Source organism: Aegilops tauschii, chromosome 1, assembly GCF_002575655.3.
Source record: "Aegilops tauschii subsp. strangulata cultivar AL8/78 chromosome 1, Aet v6.0, whole genome shotgun sequence".
In the NCBI taxonomy this organism is placed as follows: domain Eukaryota; kingdom Viridiplantae; phylum Streptophyta; class Magnoliopsida; order Poales; family Poaceae; genus Aegilops; species Aegilops tauschii.
The window spans coordinates 296,735,647-296,751,881 of record NC_053035.3 but is presented as its reverse complement, the minus strand read 5'-3'; the positions used below and the strand labels follow the sequence as shown (position 1 = coordinate 296,751,881).

Here is a 16,235-nt window from a genome sequence, read left to right as displayed (position 1 = left end):
ATAATTTCTCCTGAGAGCTCATGATTGGGGCATGAATATAACATTGACTTAAGCCTCCCCCAAGCTTGAGCGATACTTTCTCCTTCGCGAGGCCAAAAATTATATATATAATTACGATCACGATGAACCAGATGCATAGGGTAAAACGTCTGATGAAATTCCAATTTCAATCAGTTGTAGTTCCATGATCCAATATCATCACATAGCCTAAACCATGTCAATGCCTTTCCCTTCGAAGATAAAGGGAAGACCTTCTTCTTGATAACATCCTCGGGCATACATGCAAGCTTAAATAATCCACAAACTTCATCCACATAGATTAGGTGCAAATCAGGATGCAATGTTCCATCTCCTGTAAAAGGATTAGCTAGCAGTTTCTCTATCATACCCGAAGGAATTTCAAAGTAAACATTTTCAGTAGGTTCTGTAGGTTGAGGAGCAACTCTTTGCTCTACAGGTCGGGGTGAAGATAGCCTGAACAAGCCCCTCAAAGGATTACTTTCCATAGTAACAAGTGACAGTAAATTTCAGCACACTATATAAATTTTTCCTTACCAAAGGCGCTTCACTCCCCGGCAACGGCGCCACAAAAGAGTCTTGATGACCCACAAGTATAGGGGATCTATCGTAGTCCTTTCGATAAGTAAGAGTGTCGAACCCAACGAGGAGCAGAAGGAAATGACAAGCGGTTTTCAGTAAGGTATTCTCTGCAAGCACTGAAATTATCGGTAACAGATAGTTTTGTGATAAGGTAATTTGTAACGGGTAGCAAGTAACAAAAGTAAACAAGGTGCAGCAAGGTGGCCCAATCCTTTTTGTAGCAAAGGACAAGCCTGGACAAACTCTTATATAAAGGAAAACGCTCCCGAGGACACATGAGAATTATCGTCAAGCTAGTTTTCATCACGCTCATATGATTCGCGTTCGTTACTTTGATAATTTGATATGTGGGTGGACCGGTGCTTGGGTACTGCCCTTCCTTGGACAAGCATCCCACTTATGATTAACCACTCTCACAAGCATCCACAACTACAAAAGAAGTATTAAGGTAAACCTAACCGTAGCATGAAACATATGGATCCAAATCAGCCCCTTACGAAGCAACGCATAAACTAGGGTTTAAGCTTCTGTCACTCTAGCAACCCATCATCTACTTATTACTTCCCAATGCCTTCCTCTAGGCCCAAATAATGGTGAAGTGTCATGTAGTCGACGTTCACATAACACCACTAGAGGAAAGACAACATACATCTCATCAAAATATTGAACGAATACCAAATTCACATGACTACTTATAGCAAGACTTCTCCCATGTCCTCAGGAACAAACGTAACTACTCACAAATCATATTCATGTTCATAATCAGAGGGGTATTAATATGCATAAAGGATCTGAACATATGATCTTCCACCAAATAAACCAACTAGCATCAACTACAAGGAGTAATCAACACTACTAGCAACCCACAGGTACCAATCTGAGGTTTTGGGACAAAGATTGGATACAAGAGATGAACTAGGGTTTGAGATAAGATGGTGCTGGTGAAGATGTTGATGGAGATTGACCCCCTCCCGATGAGAGGATCGATGGTGATGATTTCCCCCTCCCGGAGGGATGTTTCCCCGGCAGAACAGCTCCGCCGGAGCCCTAGATTGGTTTCGCCAGGTTCCACCTCGAGACGGCGGCGCTTCATCCCGAAAGCTTCCTTCTGATTTTTTCCAGGGCAAAAGACTTCATATAGCAAAAGATGGGCACCGGAGGCCTGCCAGGGGGCCCACGAGGCAGGGGGCGCGCCCAGGGGGTAGGGCGCGCCCCCCACCCTCGTGGACAGGGTGTGGCCCCTCTCTAGTGCTTTCTTCGCCCAATATTTTTAATATATTCCAAAACTGACCTTCGTGAAGTTTTAGGACTTTTGGAGTTGTGCAGAATAGGTCTCTAACATTTGCTCCTTTTCCAGCCCAGAATTCCAGCTGCCGGTATTCTCCCTCTTCATGTAAACCTTGTAAAATAAGAGAGAAAAGGCATAAGTATTGTGACATAATGTGTAGTAACAGCCCATAATGCAATAAATATTGATTTAAAAGCATGATGTAAAATGGACGTATCATCTAATTGTATATATGTGTCTAGATTTTTCCTCACCACATGATGCTTGCAAAAAGAGGAAATAAAAAGAACAAGGAAGAATACTTTGACTTGCACAAAAATAAATACATAAAAGTAAAAGATAGGCCCTTCGTAGAGGGAAGCAGAGGTTGCCATACGCTTTTTGTTTTATGCCAAATCCCTTAATGCAAAAGAACGTCACGTTATATTGCCCCTTATGATAGCAACCTTTATTATGCAGTCCGTCGCTTTTATTACTTTGCCATCACAAGTTCGTACAACGCTCAATTTTCTCTTACACTAAATTCCAACACATTTAGAACCAATTTTTAATGCCTTATCGCACGATGATAACTTACTTAAAGGATCTTACTCAATCCATAGGTAGGTGTGGTGGACTCTCAAAATAAGATTTTGGGTTTAAGGGTTTTTGGATGCACAAGTAGTATCGCTACTCGGTGCGGAGTTTTTGGCTAGCAAAGATATTGAGCAAGCACCACATGTTGAAGGATCCATGACAATATAATTTCTATGTGAATATGAACAACCATAAATCATTACGTTGTCTTCCTTGTCCAACGTCAACAATTTTGACATATAATATTTAATGGGGGCTCACAATCATAAAAGATGTCCAAGATAGTGTATTTGCATGTGAATCTTCTCTTCCCTTATTAATTCTTTCATGAATTGCATCATTGACCAATTCTATGTTTGTCAATCTCCAATAAATTTTACCACTTATACTTTTCCTTATGTGATGTCATTACTTACCATAACATTAGCATATGATCTTTTTCATTTATTTATTTTTATTTTTATTCAAACATAAGAGTAAAGAAACAAACTCAAACTACTCTTTATTATATATCTCGCACATGATTACATAGATAGATAGATCACTAAGCAAGCACTCAAAAACAGATCGAACTAGACTTTTATTCAACTAAATCATAGGATAACTAAAGATCGAACTAAAATAGATAAAGGCAAATATAGTGGTGGTGATACAATACCGGGGCACCTCCCCCAAGCTTGGCACAAGCCAAGGGGAGTGCCCATACCATGTACTCAAGTCTCCTTTGGTGGGGAAGATGATGATGGTGGTGCTGCAGTAGTCATGTTCTTCTTCTCCAACTTGTGTCGGAGGCTGAAATCATCCTCCCTAAGATCCTCATTCTCCAGCTCGAGCTTTAATATCTTCTTGCATAATGCTTCCTTGCTTTCCTGCAGGAAATGAGGAGGGATAGATTCGGTTTCATCCTCCTCACCTGTGAACCACACGTAGGGAAAATTATTTTTGAAGATATTTGGGTCTAGAGACTGGTAAGAAACAGGGCACTCCTCCTTCGAATCTTGAGATGACATATTTTCAGATCTGCAAAGAGAACATCACGAAAGAAGAACAAAAGATTTCTCCGCGATGCGGTGTTCACGTTCAGGGGGTATATAAAGATTTTTTATATTGGGAAACAAGCAAATGAGAGGAAAACGGAGTCAGGAAGGTTCCCGAGGTGGGCACAACCCACCTAGGCGCGCCAGGCAAGGCAGGCGCGCCCTGGTGTCTTGTGCCCTCCTGAGTTGCCTTCCTGGTTGTTTCTTATTTTCTTGATTTTGTAATATTTCAAAACTGACAAAAAGTATTTTTGCGAATTTTTTGGAGTCCGTTTACTTACCGTATCATGTACCTCCTCTTTCTTAAGATTCTGGAGTCTTCCGGAAGGTTTCTTTTGTGTGTTCCTCCGGTGTCATGGTTTGGATAATATTGCTTTCAACATTAATGGGCGTACATGAGATATAGTGCTTAATTCTTTGCCCATTGACCATCTTCGGGTTAGTACCTTCGGCATTATTGATCATCTTTGGAAGTGCCGCCGGATCAACACCTTGATTCAGATTTGCTATCTTTTCCGCCGCTGCTATTCCTTGCTCCGATTTGGAGATCTATTGAGGAATAGTGTGCAATTAGGATTTTTTCCTTCGGTTTGGGGATGGATTATTATACACCGAGCCACCGACGATGATAGATGAGGAGTTAAATGGAGTAGGTAGGCCGACCCCAAGCGGAATTCAGTCTGGTAGGATACACGTTGCTACCGGACAAAACCGCCGTCGCTAGCACCTCAACGTCCGTCACCGGGCACCGTACAAATGATGTCTGTTCCCATTCGCGTCAACCATTAAATGAGCTGTCGTTTACGAGCTGGAATACGACATGCTTTCCATATCCCGACGAGGGCCGACGCCTACAGATAACGTGAGCAGGCGAGCTCGTCCACGCCAACGAATTTTCGGTAAGTTACCGCACTTCTATGTAAACTACTCCCTTCATCCCGTAATATAAGACCTTTTCTTACACTACACTAGTAAAAAAAGGTTTTATATTATGGGACGAAGAGAGTACACGTTTGCATGTCCATGAAGTAAGAATTTTTGGAGAAAGTTGAGAACGAAAAATATTGCTGGTGTGCAGGGAGGAGGGATGAAATCTTTGTGTTTTTTGGATGAGAAAGTATGAGTCGAAACCAAAGTTGTGGACTCATAAATCGAAACTGACCGCAGCCATCCGATCAGCATCCAAAGGCGAGGATACGGGCCACGCTGCATATTTTGCAAAAACACTCTCTTCCCCAGCCTGCCCGCCCCCCATCCGATTCCCCAATCCCTCTCTCACTCCGATTCGGGCGGGGCCCAAACCCTAGGTCGCCGGCTCCTCCCGAAGCGAGTCTAGCTGATCCGTTTGTTCTGCACAAGCTCTGCCGTGTTTCGCCGCTGTTTCCTCTTTAGAGGAGGAAGAAGAAGAAAGAGAGGGATCTGGTCGACTGCCGTCGGCGGCGATGGGCGACGGCCGCGGCGGAGGGTCAAACCGCCCCGCATGGCTGCAGCAGTACGAGCTGGTGGGGAAGATCGGCGAGGGCACCTACGGCCTCGTCTTCCTCGCGCGCCTCAAGCCAACGCATCCCCAGGCTGCTGGCCGCCGCGGCTCCCCCATCGCCATCAAGAAGTTCAAGCAATCCAAGGAGGGCGATGGCGTGTCGCCTACCGCCATTAGAGAGATCATGGTAACTCATCGCCGCCGCCGGTTGTTTCTTTCCTTCGTGGCGTTCCAGACCCTGGCCATATAGGACTGTAATCCCTCTCCATGCGCTTGCCCTTTGAGTGCAGCTCCTGCGCGAGATCAACCACGAAAATGTCGTCAAGCTCGTCAACGTCCACATCAACCACGCCGACATGTCCCTCTATCTCGCCTTCGATTACGCCGAGCATGACCTCTATGTATGCAACTCCCGTCCCCTGCTTATATGTGCCTTTTTCATTCCTGTCGACCTCTTAGTATGAAATTCAAATCCAACTCTCTCGACGGAATAATTAATTAACGAAGCACTGCTTTATCCGCAGGAGGTTATTCGGCATCACAGAGAGAAGCTTAACCTCTCCATTAACCAATATACAGTTAAATCCTTGCTCTGGCAACTGCTCAATGGCCTAAACTATCTCCATAGGTATGTCTATATATATTTTCTATTAACAAGTCGAGCAGCATGATTCTCCACAAGCTGTGATGTCTTCACTGTAAATATATGCAATGTTTATCTGGGTCAATCCTATCAAAATCTGATCTATCCTACCTGTCTCCTCTCCTGCAGTAACTGGATTATCCATCGAGACCTCAAGCCTTCTAATATACTGGTATGTTGCTTCATGCCTCACGCTGATACGCAAATCTGTCCAGTATTGTCTCTTTTGCTTGCTAAGCATGCTGCAATGGTGTGCCCCAGTAGGTCATGGGAGAAGGAGAAGAACATGGAATTATAAAGATTGCTGATTTTGGGCTGGCTAGGATATATCAAGCTCCACTAAAACCACTAAGTGACAATGGGGTGAGTAGCTCTATCTACATTCCCATTTCAAGTAATATGAGGGAACCAAAGGATGGTACTTTTGGTAATGGAATGCAGTCATTCACTCATTCCGCCAAGTTACCACTAGTATTCTCAGGTTCCCACTATTCTTATAGACTCAAAGCTTATAATTTGCAATTGCATGCAAATATTTATCACACAGTGCACCGATTTTGAATGTTTGAGTTCAAGTATCTGAATGCAATTTTGGCCGTTGATTGGAGTCCATTGACGGCCTAGGAGGATCCACATTAAATCCCATAATATACCCTCTTAAACCTTCTAAATTTAACTCTTAACTGTACATTAATTACGGCACGTGGTAGTATTATTTTGTACAACACTGCTTCATGAATAGCTGAGGTGGTATGGTAGATTTCTGCAGTACTTTTGACACTGTGCAATGTATTATGCTAATTCCCTGATTTGAAATAAATTTCAGGTTGTTGTAACTATCTGGTATCGTGCACCTGAGCTGTTACTTGGAGCTAAACACTACACAAGTGCTGTTGGTATCCTTGCAGGGAGAGAAAAGCAGATCCTTTTACTGTCTACTTTTCTTCATTAATTCTGTTATTCTCTTAACCATCTCCAGACATGTGGGCAGTTGGTTGCATTTTTGCCGAATTGCTTACACTGAAACCATTGTTCCAAGGTGTTGAAGCAAAAGCTACTCCAAACCCTTTTCAAGTATGGGCAGTTGCACTCAGTTAGTTAGTATTGCCATCTTGTTTTTAGATTATATCACTAGACTAAAGTTGTTATATTTTACATGACGATCATGTCTCAAGTAACTTTCCTCCGTTTATGCCATTGGTATATCTCACAGTTGATTTACACGTCTTGTAGCTTGATCAACTAGACAAGATTTTTAAGGTCCTAGGTATGTATTCCTTGTTTTTGCTTGTCTTGTTTGATTTGTCATGCTCATCAGAAATATACTCACAACAATAACCCAACTCTTCTGAAGGTCATCCTACGGTCGAGAAGTGGCCTACCCTTGCAAATCTTCCATGCTGGCAAAATGACCAGCAACACATTCAGGGGCATAAGTAGTATGTTGGACATTGTTGAGCTACTCTAAGAAGGATTAAATATCTCTTTTATTATTACTTAACTTAATATACTGTCATATTTCCCTTGCAGTGAGAACACAGGTCTTCATACTATTGTTCACTTGCCGCAGAAGGGTCCTGCATTTGACCTTCTCTCAAGAATGCTCGAGTATGTCTCTTGCTCTCTAGTTTGTTGGAGTCAACATTATGTTGGTTGATGAACATATTTTTTGTTCTTTTTTGTACTATTATGTGTTGGTTTATCATCCTAGTATTCCTCATGTTTCAGGTATGACCCTCGAAAGCGTATTACAGCTGCACAAGCTTTGGAGCATGAGTAAATAATTAATACCTTCACCTATTCTTTTTTCCCCTTTCGCGTGTTTGGATGCTTCTGTTTCCATATCTGTATAACTAGTTCTTAGCTGATGCATGCTCTAGACTTGTAGTAAGCTACCTGAATCTAGATGAGCAAACATGAAAAAGATGCTGCCCTGCAATAGCTATCTGGTGCATATTTTAACTACCTGTCAGACCATTATGCATCCTTATTGGTGCTACCAGATATGAGATCTTTGGAATATGCTTAGGTTTCCTTTGTACTAATAGGGAGACTCTAGCCGCTCCCGTTATACCACTGTCTAAACTGCCTTACTCTACTCTATTAGGGCATCTCCAACGCTATCCCCTAAAACAGACACACTATCCGTCCCCGGACCGCGTCCGGACGCGTTTGCGGACATGATACGGGAGCCGGCCATCCAATGCTATACCTTAAATGTCCGCCCCTATTAACTTTAAAAAATAGCCTTCCGTCAAACGCCTCATATTAAGATAACACATGCTAGCCCTTCTGCCAAAATGAAGCACTTAATTAAGTGCCTTCCGCCTTGGAGCAAGCCATTTAGTGGCTTCTGCAAAAGATGCTACCCCTTCCGCCAAAACATGCTATTTAGCACTTAATTACTAGTTAAAGCATGCTAGCCATTTAGTGGCTTCCGCCAAAGATGCTACCCTTCCGCCAAACAGGTTAATTAGTGCTTCCGCCAAACGCCTTCACCTTCTGTCAAACAGGAAAAATTAGCAGCGGCCTTCTGCCATCCGGACGGAGAGGAGGGATACATGGTGGCTTTTGATTGGCCAGATGGATTTCCGGACTCCCGCAAAGCCCCCCCAGGTTTGCTACCAGTTTGATAGCACTGGATGGCAAAAGTGCCCGGACTCCCGCAAAGGACATATACGGATGATTTGAGGGTCCGCGTTGGAGATACCCTTAGAAGCAGTCTGGAATTATTCTTGGAATCATGCTATGTTTTAACCTCAAAATTTCCTTTATTCACATATAAAATGGTTTTTAAACAAGGGGTTGCCTTCTGATTTTCCGTTATTACAAACCATTAGGAGTTCGTTACAGCAGAAAAAAACCATAACAGCCTTACATCATACCACCCCCCCCCCCCCCCCCCCCCACCCCACCCAAAGCCACTCCTTGAACAGAATTTGTGTTATTTCCTATTAGAAGAATGCCGAAATGGATCACAAGCATAAAGCAAAGCGGCCAAAACCAGGAACCAAAGGTTCTTCCGGTAGGATTGATCTGTACCGAATGTTGTCATTGCTAATTACACATAACTTTTAACCATTGAAACAATGCCGATTTGAGATAAACTCATGTCCTAATGCTGTAGAATATTTTAAATATACAGGGAACACAACAAAATCATAGTTGTAATGCGGGGATATTGGCGATTACAGTTTATTATATCAACTCTTCTGATAATGGGGAATGAAGTTTGATATATCAACTCTTCTGAATACATCCACCTCTTTGCTAGGTACTTCCGGATGGACCCGCTACCTGGACGAAAGTAAGTTATGTATGAATAGAGTCTCAACTGCCTCTAGTTTAGAAAGTGATGGTTTTTCTTGTCTCTGTGCCTAAAATGTCTCTCTGGTCAGTGCACTTGTACCATCTCAGCCAGGCGAGAAAATTGTGACATATCCTGTTCGTCCAGTAGACACCTCAACAGATTTTGAAGGAACAACAAGCCTTCAACCAACTCAACCGGTAATAGAAGCTTTGTCTCTGCCTAAATCTTAATTTTCCAATTGACCTGATTAGTGGAAAGCTTTTTTTGATAGAGAAGAGCTTAATGGAAAGCTTTTTTTTTAGAGAAGATTAGTGGAAAGCTTGTGCAATGAATGTGCTTACGGAGACTTAGATTTCTTCCTTGTAGCAAAATCATCTTCCAATGGTGCAGAACATATTTAATTAGTCAGTCAAGTTAGACGTAGGCATCACAAGGCTTGTTTCTTGTTTAATTTCCTCAGGAGATTTGTTTCAGTCCCACTTTGAGTGAACCAAAGAATTCTTGAGAACTGCCGTGCTATGATCTGTAATAACATGATGCATTCATGTTTCAGCCATCAGGGAACGGACCTCCAGGAGGCCAGCCTGTACCAAGACAAATCCCAAGGCAAATGCAACAGCCTATGGGTGGTATGCAAAGAATGCCTCCTGGTGCAAACATGGGTGCCTTTGGCGCAGCGCCCCAAGCAGGCATGGTTGGGATGAATCCCGGCAACATTCCAATGCAGAGAGGCGCAGGTGGCCAGTCTCATCCACACCAGGTTTGTTGTATATTTTAATTATCTTACGTTCCTAGCTACTGTTGTTTGAATGACGCTTGTGACGATCAGTAAGCCGTTTGATTTTCTTGGCGTTGACAGTTGAGAAGGAAGGCTGATCAAGGGATGGGGATGCAGAACCCTGGGTACCCTCAGCAGAAGAGGCGCTTCTGACATCCTCCCTCCTGGGCACCGACTGATATAAATGTACTCATGGCATCATCATGTATGTAAATCTTCCAGATAGATATACATCGTCTGGTGGCCATGTAAGCTTGTTGTTGTAGATTTATAGTGCTTATCTGCTAGCTTGGTAAGTTAAAGTAGCTGTAAGGGTCGTTGTAGAGGAAATTTGGATGATTGCCTTTTACAGCTACTGCGCTAAGCTGCTCCATGCAGAATAATTGACATTCTGAATTCTGAATATACAAGACAAGCTGGTAGACATGCTAGTTTCATTCTTCTGCTCATGTTGGAAGACGAGTGGTTTGGCAAAAAGTCACTTTGGAGGACGAGCTCCAGTGAGCCCTATATTTTGAACAGTGCCAAAATAATATTTTGATGTTTCAAAAGATTCTGAAAAAATTCAACATGTTTATATGGATGCATTGTTTTTGGAATTATGATGCATTGTTTTGGGAATTATGTATGTAAAACACGAAAAATTTATTCTATTTGTTTGATTAGTGAGAATTGAGGGTCAAGATGTGATCACTTAAACATCTCTTCCAACTCCCACCCGCCCTTGTTATCTCTTCAGTTTCTTTTTTTTTTAGAATAGTATCTCTTCACTTACTAAGGGCAACTCCAACGAGGGTCACCAAAATGGGCCTCACAAAAGTCTGCAAAAATCTCCACGGACAGATGTAGCAGAAGAGTCCATTCAACCGCAGGCATAAAATGCTTGTCCCATTTCAAACGAATCTTTTAAAAAGGAGACGAAATTCACAGTAAACTAGACGACATTTGTTAAATTTTGATATATTATGATTTATAACCCTTGCGGCCCACCCCTTGGTCGAGAGCCAGCTGTGATGCTTTCTGAAATTTCCTGGATGTGAAAGTTACAGATGTAGTATTTTATTTGATTTGTTTTGATAAAAAAAACTGATTTTTTTGAAAACTCCAAAAATAGCAGAAAACAACAAATAGATGTGGGCATTGAATTAATAGTTAGTCTAGAAAAATAATAAAAGTGAAGGAAATATGCCCTAGAAGCAATAATAAAGTTGTTATTTATTTTTCCTATATCATGATAAAAATTTATTATTCATGCTAGAATTGTATTAACCGGAAACTTAGTACATGTGTGAATACATAGACAAAACAGAGTGTCCCTAGTATGCCTCTACTTGACTAGCTCGTTAATCAAAGATGGTTAAGTTTCCTGACCATAGACATGTGTTGTCATTTGAAGAACGGGATCACATCATTAGAGAATGATGTGATGGACAAGACCCATCCGTTAGCTTAGTATAATGATCGTTAAGTTTTATTGTTATTGCTTTCTTCATGACTTATACATATTCCTCTCACTATATGAGATTATGCAACTCCCGAATACCGGAGGAACACCTTGTGTGCTATCAAACGTCACAACGTAACTGGGTGATTATAAAGATGCTCTACAAGTGTCTCCGAAGGTGTTTGTTGGGTTGGCATAGATCGAGATTAGGATTTGTCACTCCGAGTATCGGAGAGGTATCTCTGGGCCCTCTCGGTAATGCACATCACTATAAGCCTTGCAAGCAATGTGACTAATGAGTTAGTTACGGGATGATGCATTACGGAACGAGTAAAGAGACTTGCTGGTAACGAGATTGAACTAGGTATGATGATACCAACGATCGAATCTCGGGCAAGTAACATACCGATGACAAAGGGAATAACGTATGTTGTTGTGTAGTTTGACCGATAAAGATCTTCGTAGAATATGTAGGAACCAATATGAGAATCCAGGTTCCGCTATTGGTTATAGACCGAAGATGTGTCTCGGTCATGTCTACATAGTTCTCGAACCCGTAGGGTCCGCACGCTTAACGTTCGATGACGATTGGTATTATGAGTTTATGGGATTTGATGTACCGAAGGTTGTTCGGAGTCCCGGATGAGATCACGAACATGACGAGGAGTCTCGAAATGGTCGAGACATAAAGATTGATATACTGGACCATGTTGTTCGGACATCGGAAGTGTTCCAAAGAGTTTCGGATAAAACCGGAGTGCTCGAGGGTCACCGGACACCCCCCCAGAAGTTAGTGGGCCACCATGGGCCTTAGAGGAGATAGGGCCGGCCAGGAGGTGGCGCGCACCCCCCCCCCCCCAGTCCGAATTGGACAAAGGGTGGGGGCGGCGCCCCTCTCCTTCCTTCTCTGCCCTTCCTCCTTCCTTCCCCTCCTTATTTGACTAGGAAAGGGGGGAACCTACTCCTAGTAGGAGTAGGATTCCCCCCCCCCCTTGGGCGTGCCCGCACGCCCAAGGGGGGGGGGAATCCTACTCCTACTAGGAGTAGGTTCCCCCCTTTCCTAGTCAAATAAGGAGGGGAAGGAAGGAGGAAGGGCAGAGAAGGAAGGAGAGGGGCGCCGCCCCCACCCTTTGTCCAATTCGGACTGGGGGGGGGGGGGGTGCGCGCCACCTCCTGGCCGGCCCTATCTCCTCTAAGGCCCATGGTGGCCCACTAACTTCTGGGGGGGTGTCCGGTGACCCTCGAGCACTCCGGTTTTATCCGAAACTCTTTGGAACACTTCCGATGTCCGAACAACATGGTCCAGTATATCAATCTTTATGTCTCGACCATTTCGAGACTCCTCGTCATGTTCGTGATCTCATCCGGGACTCCGAACAACCTTCGGTACATCAAATCCCATAAACTCATAATACCAATCGTCATCGAACGTTAAGCGTGCGGACCCTACGGGTTCGAGAACTATGTAGACATGACCGAGACACATCTTCGGTCTATAACCAATAGCGGAACCTGGATTCTCATATTGGTTCCTACATATTCTACGAAGATCTTTATCGGTCAAACTACACAACAACATACGTTGTTCCCTTTGTCATCGGTACGTTACTTGCCCGAGATTCGATCGTCGGTATCATCATACCTAGTTCAATCTCGTTACCGGCAAGTCTCTTTACTCGTTTCGTAATGCATCATCCCGCAACTAACTCATTAGTCACATTGCTTGCAAGGCTTATAGTGAGGTGCAATACCGAGAGGGCCCAGAGATACCTCTCCGACAATCGGAGTGACAAATCCTAATCTCGATCTATGCCAACTCAACAAACACCATCGGATACACCTGTAGAGCATCTTTATAATCATCCAGTTACGTTGTGACATTTGATAGCACGCTAAGTGTTCCTCGATATTCGGGAGTTGCATAATCTCATAGTCATAGGAACATGTATAAGTTATGAAGAAAGCAATAGCAATAAACTAAACGATCATAGTGCTAAGCTAACGGATGGGTCTTGTCCATCACATCATTTTCTAATGATGTGATCCCGTTCATCAAATGACAACTCATGTCTATGGCTAGGAAACTTAACCATCTTTGATTAACGAGCTAGTCTAGTAGAGGCATACTAGGGACACTCTGTTTGTCTATGTATTCACACATGTACTAAGTTTCCGGTTAATACTGTTCTAGCATGAATAATAAACATCTATCATGATATAAGGAAATATAAATAACAACTTTGTTATTGCCTCTAGGGCATATTTCCTTCAGTTTTTGCTGGGCATGTTGTGATTTGATATGGTCAAGACGTGATGACATATAAATTGTTGTCTGAAATGATCATGTTTTGTAGAAGTTATCGGCAACTGGAAGGAGCCTTATGGTTGTCGCTTTATTGTATGAAATGCAACCGCCATGTAATTGCTTTACTTTATCACTAAGCGGTAGCGATAGTCGTAGAAGCAATAGTTGGCGAGACGACAACGACGCTACGATGGAGATGAAGGTGTCAAGCCAGTGACGATGGAGATCATGACGGTGCTTTAGAGATGGAGACCAAAGGCACAAGATGATGATGGCCATATCATGTCACATATTTTGATTGGATGTGATGTTTATCTTTTATGCATCTTATTTTGCTTAGTACGGCAGTAGCATTATAAGATGATCCCTCACTAAATTTCAAGGTAAAAGTGTTCTCCCTGAGTATGCACCGTTGCTATAGTTTGTCGTGCTGAGACACCACATGATGATCGGGTGTGATAAGCTCTACGTTCACATACACTGGGTGCAAGCAAGTTTTGCACGTGCAGGATACTCGGGTTAAACTTGACGATCCTATCATATGCAGATATGGCCTCGGAACACTAAGACCGAAAGGTCGAATGTGAATCATATAGTAGATATGATCAACATAGAGATCTTCACCATTGAAAACTACTCCATCTCACGTGATGATCGCACATGGTTTAGTCGATATGGATCACGTGATCATTTAGATGACTAGAGGGATGTCTATCTAAGTGGGAGTTCTTAAGTAATATGATTAATTGAACTTTAATTTATCACGAACTTAGTCCTGATAGTTTTTGCACATCTATGTTGTTGTAGATCAATGGCCCGTGCTACCGTTCCCTTGAATTTTAATGCGTTCCTAGAGAAAGCTAAGTTGAAAGATGATGGTAGCAACTACACAGACTGAGTCCGTAACTTGAGGATTATCCTCATTATTGCACAGAAGAATTACTTTCTGCAAGCACCGCTAGGTGCAAGGCCCGCTGCAGGAGCAACTCCGGACGTTATGAACGTCTGGCAGACTAAAGTTGATGACTACTCGATAGTTCAGTGTGCCATGCTTTACGGCTTAGAATCGGGACTTCAAAGACGTTTTGAATGTCATGGAGCATATGAGATGTTCCAGGAGTTGAAGTTAATATTTCAAGCAAATGCTCGAATTGAGAGATATGAAGTCTCCAACAAGTTCTATAGCTACAAGATGGAGGAGAATTGTTCTGTCAGTGAACACATACTTAGAATATCTGGATACCATAACCACTTAACTCAACCGGGAGTTAATCTTCCTGATGATAGTATCATTGACAGAGTTCTTCAATCACTGCCACCAAGCTATAAAGGCTTCGTGATGAACTATAACATGCAAGGGATGGAAAAGACAATTCCCGAGCTCTTCGCAATGCTAAAGGCTGCGGAGGTAGAAATCAAGAAGGAGCATCAAGTGTTGATGGTTAACAAGACCACTAGTTTCAAGAAAAAGGGCAAAGGGAAGAAGGGGAAGTTCAAGAAGAACAACAAGCAAGTTGCTGCTCAAGGGAAGAAATCCAAGTCTGGACCTAAGCCTGAAACTGAGTGCTTCTACTGTAAAGGAACTGGTCACTGGAAGCAGAACTGCCCCAAGTATTTGGCGGATAAGAAGGATGACAAAGTGAAAGGTATATTTAATATACATGTTATTGGTGTGTCCCTTACTAATGCTCGTAGTAGCGCCTGCGTATTTGATACTGGTTCTGTTGCTCATATTTGCAACTCGAAACAGGGGCTACGGATTAAACGAAGATTGGCTAAGGACGAGGTGATGATGCGCGTTGGAAATGGTTCCAAGGTCGATGTGATCGCCGTCGACACGCTACATCTACATCTACCTTCGGCATTAGTTTTAGACCTGAATAATTGTTATTTGGTGCCAGCGTTGAGCATGAACATTGTATCTAGATCTTGTTTGATGCAAGACGGTTATTCATTTAAATCAGAGAATAATGGTTGTTCTATTTATATGAGCAATATCTTTTACGGTCATGCACCCTTGATGAGTGGTCTATTTTTGTTGAATGTCGATCGTAGTGATACACATATTCATAATATTGAAGCCAAAAGACGCAAAGTTAATAATGATAGTGCAACTTATTTGTGGCACTACCATTTAGGTCATATTGGTATAAAGCGCATGAAGAAACTCCATGCTGATGGACTTTTGGAATCACTTGATTATGAATCACTTGATGCTTGCGAACCATGCCTCATGGGCAAGATGACTAAGACTCCGTTCTCCGGAACAATGGAGCGAGCTACTGACTTATTGGAAATAATACATACTGATGTATGCAGTCCGATGAGTGTTGAGGCTTACAGCGGGTATCATTATTTTCTGACCTTCACAGATGATTTGACCAGATATGGGTATATCTACTTAATGACACATAGGTCTGAAAAGTTTGAAAAGTTCAAGGAATTTCAGAGTGAAGTGGAAAATCATCGTAACAAGAAAATAAAGTTTCTATGATATGATCGTGGAGGCGAATATTTGAGTTACGAGTTTGGTCCTCATTTGAAACAATGTGGAATAGTTTCGCAACTCACGCTACCTGGAAGAGCACAACGTAATGGTGTGTTCGAACACCGTAACCGTACTTTATTAGATATGGTGCGATCTATGATGTCTCTTACCGATTTACCACTATCGTTTTGGGGTTATGCTTTAGAGACGGCTGCATTCACGCCTTCTATCACAGATCCGAAGGCAAGATATTCGTTGCTAAGAATGGATCCTTTCTAGAGAAGGA

General features: G+C 42.6%; 1 protein-coding gene across 1 annotated transcript; it reads left to right on the top strand.

The window, feature by feature from the left end:
- Positions 1 to 4,678: 4,678 nt before the first annotated feature.
- LOC109744563 (cyclin-dependent kinase E-1) lies at positions 4,679 to 10,153 on the top strand. Its single transcript, XM_020303727.4, has 15 exons — positions 4,679 to 5,168; positions 5,272 to 5,382; positions 5,506 to 5,609; positions 5,754 to 5,796; positions 5,889 to 5,987; positions 6,451 to 6,520; positions 6,604 to 6,698; positions 6,858 to 6,891; positions 6,979 to 7,063; positions 7,155 to 7,232; positions 7,353 to 7,400; positions 8,899 to 8,931; positions 9,023 to 9,131; positions 9,488 to 9,694; positions 9,794 to 10,153. The coding sequence occupies exons 1-15, from the start codon at positions 4,944 to 4,946 to the stop codon at positions 9,863 to 9,865; spliced, it is 1,413 nt and encodes a 470-aa protein (XP_020159316.1). The 5' UTR covers positions 4,679 to 4,943; the 3' UTR covers positions 9,866 to 10,153.
- Positions 10,154 to 16,235: the final 6,082 nt, after the last annotated feature.